Below are 21,223 nucleotides of genomic sequence, written 5' to 3' on the forward strand. Positions count from 1 at the left end.
TTCCTCAGAATACAGATATTTAGGACCGTCTGTGAATGAAGACGCTCTCAGCCAGAGAGTAGTTACAGCTTGTATCAGCAGAGGATTGTGCTAACCAGTCAAACCTTGAAAAATGATCTACACCATTTTTTTCAACAGTATTGTTTCATTATGGATAACATCAACTATCGATTTCAAACAAAAGCACAACTAGTGTGTAGTTTTGGAGTAGCTTGCGATTAGAAGTAGTTTATTAGTTCAAATACACCAAAGAGGCTATCACTTATTGACAAATACACAGAAGACAGGTAACACAAAAAGAAAAAGAAAATGGTAAGATTAGACAAAGAGGGACAGTCAGATAAAGTCCATATACACTTGTGTGTACACTCCCAGAACGGAAGAGGCACATCCTTCGGTTTCAACATTCCTTCCCAATAGGATTTTTTGTGTTTTTGGTGAAGATAGAGGAAAGGATGTCAGCTTTTGCACTTGTATAAAATGTTACTGTTTTTCACATGCCTGGCATTGCCAACTTAAAGAACTTTTTTTTTTTATCCAGTGATACTGAGAGAGAAAGCTAGTCACTTACATTTTTTTTTACTCGGAGTAATTTACAATTGAAGAACGAAGGGAACATCTCTATTCATTGTATACAGCAGGCATTTTGCACTATAGGCTAAAACGAAACACTTTGTAGCAGTACTGAGACAGAGCGATCGGATTTGGGCATTAAATGCTTATATGGCACATTTTGGTCCGTGTTAGTGTTGTGTCAGAACATTTCTCCCATTTTATATACACATTGGATGAACAAATGTATACATGTTTGGATTTGTCATCATTTTGCGCTTGCTTCAGGGCTCTTTCGTGGCAGGCCAGTGCTCGCTTATAGGAAGTAGTCGGGGGTGCGGCGGGTGACATGAGGTTCTCCGCGTCGAGGAGCTGGATCAAACTGAAGGCTGGGGGGAAAGAAGAAAAACGGTTTAAATGCACAGCTCACTGTTCAATTGACTTTCACTCAAGTAATAAAGAATATTTTGCAGAAGGAAAGACAATGAAGTATCATTTTAGGACTATTCAGAATTTTTGCACTTGGACATTTAAACGGCAATTAAGCACATTTTACCCCACAGTTCGCATAGCAGTCTGGAGGTTTTTTTGTTGTTTTTATTCCCACTTTCCTTAGTTTTATTACTGTAACAGTCATTTATTCTCTCTCCTATCCAGGTTTAATATGCAGAGACATTTATGGGTTGATTTTCCTGAAGTAAGGCCCTGTGATTTCCACAATGTGGAGAACGTGGAAGGAATCGCTGAATCCAATAATAAAAACAGAATTTACGGTTTAGCGCAGAAAGGTCATGGAATTTGCCAAATGTTGGATGGATATCAAAATTAGGTCAGTACACAGACACTAGTCCATATCACGTTTTGATCTGTGTAAACCATTTAAATATGAATCCTGCATGATTTCAATAAATTAGACATGCTTTTTGATGAATACTATTTAATTTAACCATTAAAACAGAGTCTTGAAAAACGTAAACGGAAAAAAACTGAATTCGGGAAAAAATAAAACAGATTTTATAGGGTCCCACTGAAGTGTCCAACACAAGTGCTGTGAAAAGATTACATTGTGAACACTCATGGGGGTGTTCAGAAAACCTTCTTGCAAGTGGCACTTTGTGGGCAATTCCACCCTTACTTTAAAATTAAAGACTGTTTGCATTGCAGCAATAAAATATTTTGGGGTTAGCAATGCCTCTACAGTCTAAGAAATAGGCTTCATTTGTATTCTTGAAGTGAGCCAACTGAAATATAATTCAGACATGTAGTTGAAATCACATTTTATATGACAGTACATATTTAAAAGATTATCAAAAGATGTGCAACTTACAATGAATATTTAAGAGTATCGTCAAGTTCCATAATGGCTGCCTGATTTCCACAGCGATAGCAGTAGTTTGGCGCACTGAAGATAGTGACAACGTTCCTATCATGACACCAGTTGTATCCCTGGGGGAAAAAGTAGTTTTATTTGATCTGATTATGATCTTTATCCACCGAAGGGCTGTGAAGAGCTGGACTGTGGATCTCACCTCCATGACCAGCTGATGAGCGCGGGACACCAGCGTGAGGCCGTTAGCGTGGTTGAAGGTCTCAGAAATGTCCTGTCCAAACGTGTAACCAGCTCCACGTGGAGAGATTCCCCAGCCACCGCGATCATCAGGGTCTGACCACAGCAGGTCACACATGGGTCCCTGAAACACACAGATGCGTTCTCCATAAACCAGCCAAATATTTCATATAGATGCCACATATCTTAAACCAGGGGTCTCCAACCTTTTTGTGAGTGAGGGCTCCCTGAAGAGATAAAATAGCCTCAAGGGCTACTTGTTTGACATACTCCAATACATACATATATTTTTTTTATAAAAATCAATCCCAATTTTTAAGTCGCTTTGGATAAAAGCGTCTGCAAAATGACAATATAAATTGCAAATATGCAAAAATGCATTTTATTTCCCCTAAATTCTGTTTTCTCCATTTGATTTCTTATGGATTCCATGTTTTATGATTCAGTACAAATTTATCATAAAAAAAATGGTGTCTAGTGAAATGAATTAATAAAACTTTAACAATTTAATCAATCTTTTAAAATGTAATCAAATAAAAATCAATTTACAACAAAACATTGCATTTTTAACAATTTGTTTATTTTATCAGACATGATGCTGCACAACAGAACTGCATAAATTAATAATAATAAAAAATAACTTGGTTGTATGATATTCCTTAAAAATAATAATATTATTACTCTGAGAATTGCATTGTAGTATACAGTAGTAATATATTCAGTCACAATTTCATGTTAAACCGGACTTTGACGATTTGTCGTGAAGGTCTTTCAGTTAGTTTTAGTTTCAGTGTATATTTGATGGTATTTTTCTCAAATGAAACTGCATAAAGCTGGTGAAGTGACTCTCAGAGCAGCTCTGAAGATGAAGTGCATGTGTTCATGTTCTTATATATTGAGACGCAGACGATGAAAACACGTGTGTTTGAGTTTGTGTATCAGATGAAACTACTCCACGCATTCACACAGACACACAGAACATGCAGACTTCTTAGCGACATGCACTGACTGGTTGCTGTAACATTTATTTATGTTGTGTGATAGGATGTTAGATTAATCCATATCGACTAAAAATGTCCAAAGCTAATCATCATTAACAAATTTGATCATAATCTCGATATTATATCATTTATCGCCCGACGCTAATTTAGGCTATTTACAGAATGTGCTTGGCGGGCGACTCAAAGACTCCATGCAGGCTACCAGGTGCCCACGGACACCACGATGGTGACCACTGACTTAAACACTTTAAATACTCAACATTTACAAGAATAGCTGTTATCTTGGTTATTTCATCTAAGGAGCTAATAAAAGTTGAAGAGACAAAGTTTGGCTTAAAACCCATGCATCTGATCTTGATAAGAGCAAACGAAAGCCCATAATGCACTGCAAAGAACACACATCTTTAGCAGTCACTCTGCATGCCATAAGCACTTCAGAACTTCAGTAAATATAACACGTGTCGTATTTCTTAAAATCAGAACTTGCAATGCCATTCGTCAATTTAGAGTATTTTGCATATTTTTGTATCCAGTAAATTAGCCAAATGGGTTCGCAAAATGGTATGATTTGATTGGACATTCAACTGGATTAGTTCAGAAAGAAAAATCTGAAGCAGTTTCTCAGTCAGCAAAGCAGTTATCAGGATTCAGAGAGCAAATTGAGGCTGGTGTACATTTATAAAGACAAGCAGAACAATTAGATAACCTTTCTTTAATTAGTGCTGTCAATGTTGCACCAGTCAACTAGTCATAAATCAGCTCCAAATACCCAACTGGCAACCAGCCTTTTTTTTTTTTCCAGCTGATCTCTGTTACAGGCTTGAACACAAACAACATTGCAATAATTTTCCAAAATGTCATTTGTGGATTATTGTGGAATATTACAAGTGTGTAAACAGCAGTTAACAAATTCAAGAAACACTGAAGACGGACACAAAGAGGAGAATATACTGTAGCAGCAGAACAAGCTCACTGTTAACAATGCGAGCAAGAAAATGGAAGAAAATCCTTAACATTGAATTGTTGATGAACTGACCGTAAAGTTTAGGTTGTATTTTCATTTCTTCTTGTCTCTGTATAATACATAAAGTATTTTTTTATAAGTGCAGTGCTACTTTTTTGTTTTTAAACAGCAATAACCAAGGAAATACTGTATTGCTGCTGTACCATAAGCGCCACCTGCTGAATTTGCACCTCTTTTAGCCCATCTGCTGATTTGGTTGCATTAGGTACTAATACCGATACTCCTATCGCATTCATATTCATTTTCTTGGATCAGGTATCCGGTCAGAGAGGGCCGATCCAAATCCGAGATTTTTTATTTTTTTTCCCCCGAAGCCATACGATAGCTTAATGTGAGCTACATATGAATATTTAAGTCCTTACATTAAAGTTCACACAAACTCTTTTCTCCGCTGTGGCTGTCAGTCATTCGTTCAGCCTTTAAACCCTGGTCGCGTTCGGTTACAGCAGTCAGCTCTCTCCAAGATCATTCTGTGTTCCCATTATACTTGATTTGTAAATACATGTCCATGATTTTGAAAAAATGTGATTCTCAATGCACACAAACTTCCCAGAATACTGAGTGTCCTGTTGGTTACAGTGTTTACTTCCTTTTTAATTATATTTTTATTAAATATTTATGAAAAATACATGGTCATCTAAAGTAAAAGTATGTTTATTTTAGGGGTTTTATGTGTTTTTCAAGGCCGATGCCGATACCGATTATTACAGATCAAGTAGACCGATAACCGATATTTTGAACCGATATATATGTCTGGTGTAAAAATGAAAATTAATGTCAAAATTAAGAATAACAAGGGCTCTGACAAAAACTGTTTTCCCTGGTGTTGGTTGAGTATAGTACTCCCACAGTAAACTCTTTATTTTTTGGCAAACTCTTTATTTAATGGGGTTACCATTAAAATGAAAACATGGAAGAAATAGTGTATTGTGTGATTATTCTTTTAAACAAAAGTTGTAACAATTGTTGTAGTAGTCAGGGGTTAAAGCAAAAAATTTAATCTTTTGACTGAATTTTTTCTCGGCCAAACCCCATTCCTCAGCCATACCTGTCACACACCCAGTTTAAGAGCAGTGTTTTTCTTCTTGTAATCAAGAGCTCTTGTTCTCCTAATTAAAAAAAAATTAAGGAGCACCTTATGATCAATAATCAAAAATTCTGATCAAAAATTAGCCTTCCTAATATGAGGTGAAGTGATTTACAGGGGCATTTTCTTTTTACCTTTGCAATGGCATAATTTTCATCTGTAAAATTAAAAAATTTATAAGCTTTTTAAAATTTCTATTTAAAACAATATAATAAGTAGTAGAATAAGACATAACTTACCAATCATGAAATTTGTATTAATGAAAAATGTATTTGTACTACAGAGGGTGCACAAAAAGAACACAAAAGTGGCTTGAAGGTACATTTTCAGACATTCAATGATGCTCAGAGGTGGCATGAGTGCAATTAAATTCATAAATTCATGTGGAGATTCATGTTTTAAATAAAATTTTGAATACAGAAATATTAAATTTAAATAACTGCAATTATACCTAAAAATGAAACTGAAACCGCCAGCAGGTGGCGGCAAATCACGGATTTTATCACCGAATCATTCATTCAATTGATTCGTTTGGACGGCTAATTCATTCAGGAATGAAGCAAGTGACTGTCTTTATGAATGGGTAATCAAGAATCACTGACTCACCAGATTCGTTCAAAAACGCACTTTCATTCATGAATGAAACACCGCTGTGTTTGCTTTTAGAGATGCGCAGCGGCTGAGCTGTTACTTTATTTGGAACTATTTTCGTTGATGAAATAGAGCAAAATCAGGCAGTACGTGTTTATTGAACTGTTGTATTAAATCAATATCACATTAGCAAACTCCTTGAATAATTATTCAACTCTGTCACTCTCCTTATTGCGATCTGTGGGCGCACAGAAAATGAGAGTTCTCAAGACTCAAAAGCGTGTGCAAATGATAAGTTAATCGTCATCTGTCATCGCGTTATAAACGAGGAACCTGCGGGAAGTAGAATTATTATTAATAGCCGCAATCCTGCACCTGAAATTCAAGACCTGCTCTGTGGTCTCTGCTAAAAATAACCCGACTGTGAATGATGCGAGCGGCGTTATGTTGTCAGTGAGAAGCTGCAGCAGTGGCGGGGAGGATTTTTGGTGTGCTGGTGTTCTGACAAATAATGCTACCTACCAGATTATGCTACCAACAAATCGTCAGAACACCGGCAGAACAACAACAATGCGCTACATGTTTCTTTTCTCCTCATTTTTTCCAATTGACGGAAATCTGTCGTAGCGACGGAAAACTTTCATCCTTGAGTAGTATTATCATCATGTACATCATACTGCACCACAGTAATATATTTCTGATAATTTCATTAAGCTAACCTGAATTTATATTTTGACGGGTTGCCATGAGGAACTTGTTTCTGTAGGTCTATGTAAATTATATGAAGATAGTTTTACTCCAATGAAACTGTCAAATTAGGGCTGGACGATATGGCAAAAATGTATATCATGATATATTTCTTAATTTCAGTCGAAACGATATAATTCCGATATCGATATGAACACTATCTAAAAAAGCCTCGTAAAAACTGCCAAGAACGCCACAACCGATGTCTGTGCAAGTCTCTGACACCTCATATAAAACCAGAGAAAGTTCAGAAGAACAGAATTTATCTGAAATAGAAAATCAATTTAAATCCTCCTTGCTAAATAAAAGTATTAATTTCTATAATTTCATACTGACTCCAAGCTTTTGAATGGTATTGTGTATAATGTTACAAAAGGTTTTTATTTCAGATATATGCTGATCTTTAGGTCTTTCTATTCATCAAAGAATCCTGAAAAAAAAAATTCTGTTTTAAATATTGATAATCAGCAAATCAGCACATTAAAAGGATTTCTGGATCATGTGACACTGAAGCCTGGCGTAATGATGCTGAAAATTCAGCTTTGATCACAGGAATAAATGACATTTTAAAATATATTCAAATAGAAAACAGTTATTTAAGTAGTAAAAATATATATATATTTTTTGCTGTACTTTGGATAAAATAAATGCAGGCTTGGTGAGCAGAAGAGAATTCTTAAAAAAAACAAAAACAATCATTAAAAATCTTACTGTTCAAAAGCTTTTGACTGGTAGTGTAGGCTGATAGCCAGTATAAAGAGTATGAAAAGTGCAAACTGATTGTCTGCCAGCAGGAGGCGCTTTAAGAGCGGTAGAACTAGCGGTTTCTCAAGTAATGGCTGTAATCAAATCAGCTCCGCTCATGAACACTTCTTTATTAGATAAAATAAAAATCCCATCGAAACTTTTCTGAAGACAGTCCTTTCCCTTTAGAGATACATTCATATAAAACACCCGCGACAAGTTTTGATTTTAAACCGTGCAGTGCTCATGTTTATTCAATGAAGTCAAAAGCCACGAATAAATCAATGTATGGGAAACACTGGTAATGTAGGCTATATCAAAATATCGGAAATGTTTAAAAACCATGTCACCGTTATTGAAAAAAAATATCGCGATACATATTGATATTGAATTATTGTCCAGCCCTATGTCAAATGCTCATGAAGTGACTCTTAGAGGGAGTCTGGAGATGTTGTTCGTATTTATATCCTCATATAGTGAGACCACAGAAGCTGAAATCAGCGCGAGCGTTGCACACTTTGTATGTGTAGAAAACAACATTGCGCATCTGTGCAATTTACATACACAGAGACACGCATGCTGGATCCATATTTAAATAGTATTTTTGCGACTTAATATTTACAGATACTAGTCGATATTACGACTATTTAAGTGTACTGACCTACTTTTGATTAATTCATCCAAACTTTGACAAATTCCGTGACATTCCGCGTCATAAGCCTACAGTAAACTCCATTTATATGACTAGATTCCGCGATTCCGTCCGAGTTTTCCGCATCGCGGAAATCATAGATAATATTGAGGTGTTTTGCAACTTCAGTGCAACGTTAGTCGATTGGCATCTATTGCAACTTAAGCAACGTCTGCTGCTGCCTTACCTTTGAGAGACAACTGATGCATGATCACTGAAGCAGCTCCAGTTAGCAAGCACTTTTGGAGTGAGAGTGAATTCCGCATTGATTGGTCGGACTCATGACTCCCAACAAATCAGATGAGCGGTGGGCGGAGACTGCTTTAGGCCACAGAGTGGTGAGTTCTGACAGGCTGCATCAGAGCCAAATAGCGCGTTTCGAAATTAAGTTATTTTATTGGCGAATCTGTTTTGAAAATGACCGATACGATAATCATAAAAATGCTTAATATCGGCGCCGATAATCGGTTGACCCCAAGTTTATTTTGCACATTCATTTTTTTTAATCTATTTTCAAATGATTCCAAATTTCTTAAATATTAATTAAAATAAATAAAATTGATATCGGCCTCCATGCTTTCCAAGATATCGGCATCGGCTGTAAAAAAAAAAACATTGGTTGACCACTAATAAATACTATAAAAATTACAAAAAAATACTGTAACATTTCAAATAAATAAATACTGTAAAATAAATTTTTACAATAGTATTTTTTTCTTTCTTTTTTTAACACCATGCCAGCTTCTATGGCTATGTTCATGGCGAGAGTCAGGTTTAGTTACTCAAATTTAAAACTAAATAAGTTGTTAATTCTAATTCTATTTTTTACTTTTTTATTAAAAAACATTTGACCCTCTAATACAAGCGTTTTCTATTCTTTTTTTATTCTATCTACTCGTTTTTTTTATTTAAAAAAAACCCTTGCTACGTGTACTGCGTTAGGCTAACTGAGACTTTTCACAGCAATTACATATTATTGCTCTTTTGTTGGTTTTGATTGCTTCTATTGTCCTCAAGTCGCTTTGGATAAAAGTGTCTGCTAAATGACAATGTAAATGTAAATATTTAAGATAAATTTTTTTCTAAAACACTCAACTAGATTTGGATTTAACTCAACAGTAATATTAGATATTTTTTACACACATTTAATTCTTTAAGCCACTAGATACTGCTAGTAGCATGGATGCGATCCGTAGCTGTACTGTACTGACCTCATGTGGCACCTCCTGCAGACGATCCAGCGCACGAATGTGATCCAGCGTGTCTATGGATGGAGACAGGCCACCGTGCAGACAGAAGATCTGACACCCAGAGAGTAATACGAGTTATTAACAGCCATCAGCAGCTGTCAGACGATTCTAAGGCTGGCTCTATTGATGATCACTTCACATTTGTGAGAGAAGTAAAACTCTTCTGGTATTATTCTTATGCACTCCCAGAAGAGAAGGAGTATTCCTCACCTGCCCATCCACTAGAGCTGTGAGGGGTAGGTAGTCAAAGAGGTCTGTGAAATATTTCCAGACGTTTGCGTTGCCGTATTTCCTCAAGCACTCGTCATAGAAGCCATACACCTGTGTGATCTGTCTGCTCTCGTGGTTTCCCCGCAATATCGTGATGCGTTCTGGATAGCGAACCTACAAACGAAGTAGACAAGTGAACGGTCAAAACGTATGAAAAGTTTGTAAGACCACTGTAGCAAATTTAGTAAGCATACCTTTAGTGCAACAAGAAGTGAGACTGTTTCTACTGAGTAATATCCTCTGTCTACATAGTCGCCCATAAACAGGTAGTTAGTGTCAGGTGACTTCCCTCCAATTCTGAAGAGCTCCATTAGGTCATGAAACTGGCCGTGCACATCTCCACACACGGTGACGGGGCAGCGCACCTCCTGCACATTGGACTCTTTAGTGAGAATCTCTTTAGCCTGCGGGTGTAAGAACAGGACAGTGTATCAGGCAGAGGTGAATATTTGAAAGCTGAAAAATATCTGACAGGAACGTTTCAAAAGCCCAATCGGGGGGTGCTTCCTAAAAGCATTGTTAGCCAATCATGGTTGTAAGATCCGTTACTACCAACATAGTTAAATAACTTTGCATTTCCCTCAACCATAGTTCCAGCGAACAATCGCAAACAGTATCGCAAACTTCTCAGGTCTTTGACCTGAGATTAGATGCAAAGTTTCTTTTTAGTATAACACATAGAGATATAAACTGCATACATAGCCTAAAGGTAGGGCTGGGTGATAAGGCCAAAAAAATGATCATTTAGCAATTTTGTTCATATCAGTTGATATTGATAATTTTCACGATAAATGTCAAATTTTATTTTTTTCAAGTTTAAAGCCAGATTTTTGCTCTAAAGGGAAAGTTGTAGAAACCGTTAATTTTCCTTCAAATAAATATTTTAATAGAAACATTTCTTGGTTTCTGCATGTTCTAATGAGTGATATTGTTTCAAATCAAGAAACAGGTTTGTGTTGCCTGATAATATTAATATAACTTTTTTTGTCTGCACATTTGATAGAAGTAGTAGCTTTAGTTAGGATGCAGATGAAAATTTATGTTCAATATCAAAATCAGTAACATCTGTAAAAAAAAAAACTGTAGCAACCTCGTGTTTATATGGTGAAATTTCATTATTCTGACAGGTTTAAAAAAAAATTATTATTATTGATCTTCCATAGAAGCATGCATTCAGATGATAACCACAGTTAAAACCACACATATAGCACCTCAATACCATGGTAATATATAACTACATGGTTACTAGATATTTGTATAAAAGTAGTTGACTAATAAATTTAGTATAAATGGAAACGCTATAGCTTAATCAGCTATAGCTGTAATTATATTCATTACTCCTTTAATACATGCCTGCATTTATAATGTAATAAAATTTGTTAAGAATATCCCACATTTCTGACTCAATACCATGGTGCAGTTAGAGTTATTACAGTAAATCCATGGTAAATTATGGTAATCTGTTGATTGAAAATCCTTCTGACTCACTGCACAGTGTTTCTGCTGTTTGTCAGCGCTGTTTCATCTGGCTTTAAACTAGTTTAAATCAAGCCATGTGTGTTCTTCGCTGAATTCAAGCACTTCACACTGGATCTCACAGCGCTGTTCAGCGAGTAACATCTGCTCTAGTGAGCTTAAATACTGCATGTTACACCTACTTCAATGTTAATTGCAGTCTTGAATTGAATAATTAGAAGGTTTTTACTCCACGACTGGCATGTGACTTCAATAACAACAGTCCTATACTGCTGAACCAATGTGGTTCAAGCAACAAAGGTACGACCATGTTCAGAAACCTAGCTAGTTATTTTCTACAGCAATGCATTGTACACCCAAGTTGTTTTTTGTAAGAACGAGCTGCACACATCCAGCCTTGTTCCACACAACTAAAGCACCAAGTTTGCTTTAGACCATTTTCACACTTTGTTAGTGGCGTTTGCTCAAGCAAGTACAAACAGTAACAGTGTCTGAACAACGGTTCCTCAACTCATTTTTTTTGTGTGCTTTACTAAGAGACCAAGCAAGCACCACTCAAACTTACATCAGCAAAGGCTGATAATATGAGCCACTAAAGCTAGAACACGCTAAAAAAAAGCTCAGGATAACAGAAGCAGGTTTTAAACACGAAATATTAAGAGAAACCAGAGAGCTTATCAGATAGACATGCATGTCTGTGCACTCTATCGCTGTGAAATCAAATCAATATCTGCTGAGAGAACAACTCCCATCACTATGGAGACAGTATGAGTGTGTTTCCATGGAGACATCTGGTCCCATTTCTATTTAGCACAGTAGTAAACACTGTTTTACTTGTACCCCTTTTTGATTGTGTGCAGGAATACACAGATTTAGGCCAGTTCAGATCAAGTACATATTAGGGACGGGCATTGCGGTCACGCGGTCTACTCGAGTACTCAGTATTAAGGGGTGGGGGGCTATTTTTACATTTTTGCTCCATGTGTATACTTGTCAAAAAGACACCTTTAATCACTGCATAACAAGCACAAACAAAATAAAAACAACAACAAAAAATAAAAATAAAAAACAGCAAACTCAAAACAAAAGGCATCATGTTTTGTTATACGAAGACAGTTTTGGTTCATTATACAACAAATTAGGAATGTCATAATTCTCAATATAATAGCGAACCGTTCGGTACGACATCCACGGTTCAATACATGCTTGTGAATTGCGGTTTTGCTTTTAAATAATTGCCCATGTGTTTTATTTCTCAGAATTGGCTGTGTGTGTGCCCGTGAGTTCACGTGCTAAGACGAGGAAACGCTTATATTGTGCATTTGAAAAAACAACGCACACCGAGCCTCTTCCTTTGTAATGATTTGCTAGGAGAAGTGTTAAATCTTTTGTCCAACAAAAGAGAAAATAACTTGTTTTTACTTATCAGTTGAGAGTTTGAAATAACTTCCTTTTGTGATCTGATGTGGCTTCTTATCACAGAATGAGGTGGTAAATATAGTCTATTAGGGCTGGGTTTTGACACAAATTTCACAATTCGATTCTCAATCACAAGCTTGCGATTCAATATCGATTATTTTGGATGTATATCAGGTACAGTACATGCCAAATTTTCTCAAGGAAAAAAAAAAATCTCTCAACCAATGCTGTAAAATATACTTGAGTCAGTTGGTACTACATTACTAAAATAGTGAAGGTTAAATTTGACTGATTTGTTAAAATTACACTTGATGTTTTTTAACTAAAGTTACAATTCCATAATATTTCTACATCAATTCGTTTTTTTGAAATATAAACAATGGTGGCTGTCATAAAAACTTGATTTATTCAAACAAATTAAACATTGATGAACAGTAAAATTTATAATGAATGTGTTATATGGTGCATATATTTAGCAAATTGCCCCTCTCTGCAGTTTATATTTCTATCTGACTAATGAGTTTATGGTCACCAAATATGTTTTTCTGAGGTAAATGTGACATTACGTGACATTGTTTGCAAGCTGTTATATTGACGTCTTTGCGCGGCTGAAACACTGAGCAAGAGACAGGATACGGATTGTAAAGTTGTACTTTCTTTTAGCTTACCTTCAGATGTTTAGTCATGTTTATTTTGTGCTGAAACTGATGATCAGTTCACGTGCGCCTCGCGCTGCTGCGATCTGTCACTACACATTAAACAGCGCCAAAACGGCATTTATTGTTTCAATACTGCAATACAATGGACAGAATTTGAACTCTGAGACATTGTTTCATATTAAAAGTACCAAAGCACAATGCTTATTGCGATATATTGGATGGGAAGTGCCCTTAAACGTTCCGCCAATAAGTTGCCAATAAAATTAAATCAGTATTTAAGAAATAAATTTGTGCTACAGAGGTAGCACAGAAGAACACACAAGTGGCTTGTAGGTGTATTTTCAGATGTTTAATGAGGCTCAGAGGTCTCATGAGTGCAATTAAATTCATAAATTCATGTTGAGGTTAATGTTTTGAATAAATTTTCTGTTATTTAAATCATTAATATTTCTATTCAAAATTTTATATTGTTCTGATAAAAGTCAAATAATTTTTTTTTGGGAATTTTGTTTTTACCTTTGTACTGGCATTTTTCTAACTTTATTAAAAGTATGTCATCTTTTATGTCAAATTAAAAAAAATTATATTTATAAGCTTTTTAAAATTTCTAATTAAAACAGAATAAAATCAAGCAGAATAAGAATAAGTTACCAATCAAATAAAATCAGTATTTAAAAAAAGTATTTGTACGACAGAGGTGGCACAGAAGAACACAAAAGTGGCTTGTAGGTGTATTTTCAGATGTTTAATGAAGCTCAATGAGTGCAATTAAATTCATAAATTCATGTTGAGGTTAATGTTTTGAATAAATTTTCTGTTATTTAAATCATTAATATTTCTATTCAAAATTTTATATTTTAAAACTTAAACTAAAACTGCCAGCAGGTGGTGGCAAATCACTGATTTTATCACTGAATCATTCATTTAATTGATTCGTTCGAACGCCTGATTCATTCAGGAATGAAGTACGTGACTAGGCGCGTTTCCATTACAGATTTGCGCAAAACTTTGGCGATATTTTCTGAATGTCGATAAAAAAGTATTGCGAAATGACGGCGTTTCCATTAACCAATGTTATGCGGCTAAAACGTAACCCTTTGCCTCTCGCGATAAGTCATGGCAACGGATTTTGGTGGGATTTTGGCTATATTTATTCAAAGGAGGCTTATGCATGTATCTTTACAGAAGCAGCAAAGAGAGCCGCTTCAGAAACGTGCGGACCGCGGGTGGAATAAACCATAGACTGTATAAAAACATTAACACAAGCATTGAGTGGCCATAATCAGCTTCAGTGACCATATCAGAGCCACACTGCACCGCATACGTGTGCAATGTAAATTGTCTAAGTATTAATAGTAGTGAAAGCCCCTTATACTGGAGCGCGGCCACGTATGAAGTGTTTCTTGGAGGTTATAGTACATTGAAGAATGATCATATGACTTTTTACATACGCCATGTGACCTGTAAATGCAAAAAAGCTGTTTCCATTGCAGTTTTGCGAATCAATCCTTTTTCGCATTGCCCGAAAAACCACCTCATGCGAGCGTAAAAACTTTTCTGCGATATATGGCAGTTTTTGTGAAATTGACGCGTTTCCATTAGGCACATTTTTAATTCGCAATTTCAATTTACGCAATTTGAAGGGTAATGGAAACGCGCCTACTGTCTTTATGAATGGGTAATTGAATCATTGACTCACTAGATTTGTTTAAAAACGTAGTTCATTCATAAACGAGACACCGCTGTGTTTGATGGAGATGTGCAGCGGCTCAGCTGTTACTTTGTTTGAAACTAATTTCGTTGACAAAGTACAGCAAAATAAGGCAGTTGTGTTGTCAGACTCATCTTAGTTCGTCGCGATCTCACAAAACTCCATTATAATCGACGAAGCTCCCTACACTGCACAATGAATTTACACCGTCAACACTTTGTTATAATGAGAGGATACGTCTGTGATACATTACTCAACCGCTGCAGAAACACGCAAGTACGCTAGAACCTTTGAAGCTCCCTCTGAGTAAACACAAATATGCTGATCGGGTCAGTCGCACAGGTGCTCCTAAATATTTCATAGTAGTTTTCAGTCGCAAATGCCCTGTTAATATTGAGATATCGATATTTTTTACCCAGCCCTATAGTCTATATTGTAATAAAGGCTATGTCAATTAAAAATGGTTTACAAATATACTACTTAATCATTATGAAAATACCCAAAATGGCTTGAACACAGATAAACCATATATTGTTGCAGGCAAATGTTTATTGTCCTTACGTCTCATCGTTCAAAATGTTTAACATTATATCTTTTTATTCAGTTAGCTAAATAAAACAACAAACAAGTGAAAAGTTAGAAAAGTTAGCGTAGAGCCCTGCATTAACGTGATATTTAGCCCCTGGAATGTGAATTTTACCAGGGGAACCCCACCAAAACCTGCGTTTTATCATCCTCGGAACACGATTTTTAATGGGGGACCCCCTCAAAACGCAATTGGGTGGGTTTTGTTGTGAAAACCTGGCAACCTCTTAAAAGCAGTGGCGACCTCAAGAGGAGGAAACGCATCAAACTAACAAAACACCCCGATCAAGTTCAAGCAGGTAAGTTTCAATTACATTTTTTATATTTAATATTATTATGAATATTATTCCATATTTTAATTAGAATTTCGGATTGAAATAAACATCGCCGTTAGCGTATACATAGTTAATCATTAGCATAAGCATGGCTAACGCTAATATAATGAGCATTAGAATTAATTTTGTTCATTTTGTTCAAAATGATTTCTGTGTTAACTATTTAATGCTCCTATAACTTTTATTACTGTAAAAAACAGGAGGACATAATGGTATTTACTATTTTTACACACCAGAGGCTGTTAAATTAACTGTGTAACCAAAATATGCGTGTTAGAGAACGTACAAATGTATGGTTAACAGGGTTTATGTCATATAGTGTTTATGTCATATCAGTCCATCAGAAAAAGTTTTTTTTTTTTTTTTTTAGTTAGTTGTAACTTTTGGCTGAATATCTCTAACAGGTTTTAAAAGCCCTTTAAAATTAAATATGAACACAGTTTGGATTAAATAAAAGTAGAGTCAAATTTTATCTCCTGCATAGACTTTACTGTACAATGTTAGATCTAGTAACATCTTACAGTGAGTGAACAATATATATTTTTTAAACATTCATTAATGTTTGTGAATGTTATTTAATACAAACACTTGATCATTCATGTTTGTTCATTGTGCATTAAATAATTTTAACAGATTGAACTTTGAAATTAACCCTAAGAAGAAGAATTGCCATATACCTACTGTTTATTGTTAGGTCATGTTATCTAACAAATAAAATCTTATTGTAAAGTGTTTTTAATACTACAGTTTCCATCTATTTGATATATACTTAATATATGTAATCTTATCTAAATTTATTATAAAAGTTGAGGTTTGTTATTTACTGAAAAGTTATATTTTAGCTGTTTTCAATGATCTAATGTTGCATTTGGTCAGACTCAGCCCATTGCTTTACTGAAGTATATTATATTTTCCTTTTACAGCTGCAGACTGAGGACGATCCTGAAACATACCAGCAAACCCTAAAACAGGCAACAGTTTACAGATGTTTTACAGTGGCAGCGGAACTATGACTAAACTTTTGGGTGAAACTTGTTTACTTTTTTCATACTTTTATTACTTGTGGAAAAACTTGAAACAATTTTAAATAAGTATAAAGAATGGCATTGGTTTTGTACATTTAATTTTTGTTTAACATTATTAATAAAAACGTTGTTCAATTAGCATGTTTTTGTGTTTTGCTTTGGTACCGAAAGTGGTACCGAGAACTGTGGATTTTCACTGGTATTGGTACCGAATACTGAAATGTTGGTACCGTGACAACACTAAACCATATATAATTAAGTTGCTTAAACGATTAGAAATAAAACAGCATTGTGTATGTATGTATTGTTTAATACAAAGGACCGAAAACAAATCACTAAGAGTACTTTTTTTATTTAAAAACATGAGATGCAGTGGGATGGGCAAAAGCTGCCATAAAGTCTCGAGACATGTTTTTTTTTTTTTTTAAGTTGAACTTACATTATTTTTTACACGGCTTTCTAAACATGCGGCATCGTGCGAGACATGAGTGCAACACTGATAGGTCCCTCTAGAAAAAGTGATAAATATGCGTTCTGTGTGAATGGCTTGGTTTCAGTTTTGACTTAACAGCTTCTCCGCACTGATGTTCTCTTTTCCCGCAATATTTTGAACGAACATTGTAGCAGCGCCGCATCCAAGTGGGTTCAACTGGATAGGCTAAAAAAAAATTAAAATCTTGTTTTCATCTTGTGTCCACTGATAAGGCTGCCTGACGCACATAAAATTCGAATGCAACGTTTTTACATTTGAATATGGATTTTTAATTTAAAATTCGACAAATATTCGAAATTCTAATTTTTTTTGACAGCCCTAATCAGTTCTATTACTTCTGTGATGCATATGTGGATCCTCTGCACGAGGGCGCCCTCTGGCTACCAGTACGAATGAAACACACATTACATGTCTTTATAGCGCTCAATAATGGCCAATACATCCTATTTTGGGGGAAAATCTAAAAAATAACACCTCTCTCAAAAGAAGTTTTAAGTAGACGTAATAATTCACGCTTTTTCCAGTGTACAGAGGTAGTAGTTTTTAGTTGTTCATTTGTTGCAAAAAACACTCTGATGTCAAGCCATCAGAACCGAACCGGAAACCATGGTTAAAAAGATAAGGTATGTATTGAACAGTGGGCTAAATGTATAACAGCTTCTCCGCACTGATGTTCTCTTTTCCCGCAATATTTTGAACGAACATTGTAGCAGCGCCGCATCCAAGTGGGTTCAACTGGATAGGCTAAAAAATTTTTTTTTAAAAATCTTGTTTTCATCTTGTGTCCACTGATAAGGCTGCCTGACGCACATAAAATTCGAATGCAACGTTTTTACATTTGAATGTGGATTTTTATTTAAAATTCGACAAATATTCGAAATTCTAATTTTTTTTGACAGCCCTAATCAGTTCTATTACTTCTGTGATGCATATGTGGATCCTCTGCACGAGGGCGCCCTCTGGCTACCAGTACGAATGAAACACACATTACATGTCTTTATAGCGCTCAATAATGGCCAATACATCCTATTTTGGGGGAAAATCTAAAAAATAACACCTCTCTCAAAAGAAGTTTTAAGTAGACGTAATAATTCACGCTTTTTCCAGTGTACAGAGGTAGTAGTTTTTAGTTGTTCATTTGTTGCAAAAAACACTCTGATGTCAAGCCATCAGAACCGAACCGGAAACCATGGTTAAAAAGATAAGGTATGTATTGAACAGTGGGCTAAATGTATTGTTGCATCCTTACAACAAATGATTATTTTTCTTAAATGGCAACGTTCTGTTATGTCAGGATTAGATCAAGCAGAATAATGGGACATAATGAATTTGCATTTTAATGACTGTGACCTCAATTTTTAATATGCAAATAACCTTTATAAAAGCAATAAGGCTTTCGATACCACACATAGACTGCAGTTACTTGCTGTGCTCTGCTAATTCACAACAGTTCTGCCTCTCATGTCTTAATGCTGAAACGAAAACCATCTTCACTTTAGACACAGTGAAAGACTCCTGATAAAGCCTTCCTACATTTCATTTCATCCAAAGAGAACTATGTTATATTGATTGCATGCATTTTCTCAGACACGCTCAGCTGTTTGAGCTGCAGGAAAGGATCCTTACCAAAATTGGTACCGAGAACCGTGGATTTTCACTGGCATTACTGACACCGAATATTGAAATTTTGGTACCTAGACAACACTAATCCTTATGTTAACTGAAAGATTTAACTTTTTCCACTTCTTTTGAATTGATTATTAACGAAACTTTGTTTACCCTTATTTTTGGATCTCCCCAAGAGCTCTGACTCGTTCATTTGAGTCTAAGTGAGGTAAGGTCAGGGTCATTTGTAAACACAGATAGAGGTAGTGACTGTTTTAACGTAAATAGAGAGAAGTTGCTGGAGGTTACCAATTAACCACACAGTCGGTCAGTTTCAAGTCTACAGACTGTAACGTTAAATAACAAATCTATGCAACAAATTAGACACTGAGGAATTATGTACAAACAAATACAACCGGTCTATATAGATTGACAACAACAACAAGTTGGTTGGCTGTGGCGTCAACTCAATCAAATTATGCTATAACTATAAATATAGAATACAACATATTTCTAAAAAAATTATAATGTTACTTATTTTTATTTTGTATGCACATCTCATTCATGATGTGCAAAGAAGCGTTATGGATTATAAACATCCTAATGATTTATAAAAAAATAAAATTCAACGCGTTCACTTGCAGTGACGTCAAGAGTAAGCATAGTATCGTTTGTGTTTATGAATTGATAAATGTGACCTAATAATGTATTATAAACCTGACATTTTCTTTACCTTCTCGCAGAGTGTTCTCACTTGGTTCTCGGTCAGCTGTTTGCACTCATTCAGCTGTTCGACCCATTGGTCTAATTCTTTGGTGAACGCTTTATCATCCATCACCGGCGCGATCCTGCGGTAACTCTCGCCGATTCTCCGGTAATTACACGAGCGCTGCGCTGGGCCGACGCGAAACACAACCACCAAACACCGCCGTTAAACTCGGATATCAGCTCATTAAACACGAAACGCCGCGTCAAGGGTGTTTTTCATCTACTCTTGGTGGTGACTGATAGATGTCTTTTGACGGTATCCGCGGCCTGTCGTTTTCCGTTGGCTCGTCGCGCCTCCGACCTTCCTCATAAACGCGCTGCTGTGTAATGGCCGCTGCGCTCGCCGCCCGTGACGTCCTCGGAACGGCACGCTCCTGAGCGCTCTGCGCGAGGTGCTGCCCCCTGCGGCCAGGAAGACCACTAACAACTCACAAATGGTTTCAATAGACGTGTTCAAACGCCTCGTATCTTTTCATCGTTAATAAACGAGGATCATTCTATAAGCTGTACACTTCAATCAGTTATTCTGTACATGCAATTGTACACCAGTCAGCAGGGGCGTAGATTACGCGGGGGACGTGTCCCCCCCACTTTTAATATCACGATTGTGATCTGCTTTGCACTTTACGGCCACCGTATATCGCTGTATGAAAACAGTTGTTTTCAGAAAAACAGAAACGTTTGGAAACATGAAGACTTTAAACATACGATTGCGACAAGATCCCTAATATGGACAAAAGCGTCCAGCTACGGCTGTATGAAAACAGTTGTTTTCAGAAAAACAGAAACGTTTGGAAACATGAAGACATTAAACATACGATTGCGACATTATGGTTTATTTGTGTTTGTCAAGTCATCTCCAGGTAATAAATAAAGTATATGAACAATGCAGTGCTAACTGACATAGCATTTATTACAGTATTGAAACTATTCTGCATGTGATAAAAAAAAGTGTTTGTAGTATATAAGCAAATCATTATTATTGGTTATTGTCCAGCAGTTATCAGATTTCTAAGCCAATTAAAAGCTAGAAATGAGAGAAAAAGTTAAGTTGACTATAGGCTACACTACCAGTCAAAAGTTTTTGAACAGTAAGATTGTTCATGTTTTTTAAAGAAGTTTATTTGATCCAAAGTACAGCAAAACAGTACAATTTTGAAATATATTTCAAATAACTGTTTTCTATTTGAATATACGCCCCTGCCAGTCAGTCAGAAACACAAGACATCACATGCATCTCTGCGCCTAATGCGTGATGTTTAGCCACGATTCCCTGTGTATGTTCTGCAAGGGATAAATACAAACAAAAATAATGTGCATATAAACTTTCCTGGAACCGTCCAACAGAAACAGCAGAGAAATAGCCTAAACTATTCTGGTTACTTAAATTACTCATGTGGAATTATCACGTTATTTGTGATAACACACAACTTGTGTGTTCTGTTGCTTAAAAATAAAAATAAAAAATTATAATAATTAAGTCATTTTTAGAAATGGAATAAAACAAAACAAAACAAGAAATTAAAACAAATGGAGCTGTCTCATTTTTCAAAAGATGGACCCCATGTATATATTTATACACACACATTTACATTTAGTCATTTAGCAGATGCATTTATCCAA

General features: G+C 35.7%; 1 protein-coding gene across 1 annotated transcript; it reads right to left on the bottom strand.

Moving 5' to 3' along the window:
• Positions 1–200: 200 nt before the first annotated feature.
• On the bottom strand, positions 201–19,938 carry ppp2cb (protein phosphatase 2, catalytic subunit, beta isozyme). The gene is made up of 7 exons (XM_016259697.1): positions 19,566–19,938; positions 9,719–9,928; positions 9,465–9,638; positions 9,216–9,305; positions 2,082–2,243; positions 1,880–1,998; positions 201–941 (listed from the first exon to the last, which is right to left on the bottom strand). The coding sequence occupies exons 1-7, from the start codon at positions 19,665–19,667 to the stop codon at positions 869–871; spliced, it is 930 nt and encodes a 309-aa protein (XP_016115183.1). The 5' UTR covers positions 19,668–19,938; the 3' UTR covers positions 201–868.
• Between the last annotated feature and the right edge of the window lie 1,285 nt (positions 19,939–21,223).

The sequence above is a fragment of the Sinocyclocheilus grahami genome, unplaced genomic scaffold, assembly GCF_001515645.1.
Source record: "Sinocyclocheilus grahami isolate Dianchi unplaced genomic scaffold, SAMN03320097.WGS_v1.1 scaffold1907.1, whole genome shotgun sequence".
NCBI lineage: Eukaryota > Metazoa > Chordata > Actinopteri > Cypriniformes > Cyprinidae > Sinocyclocheilus > Sinocyclocheilus grahami.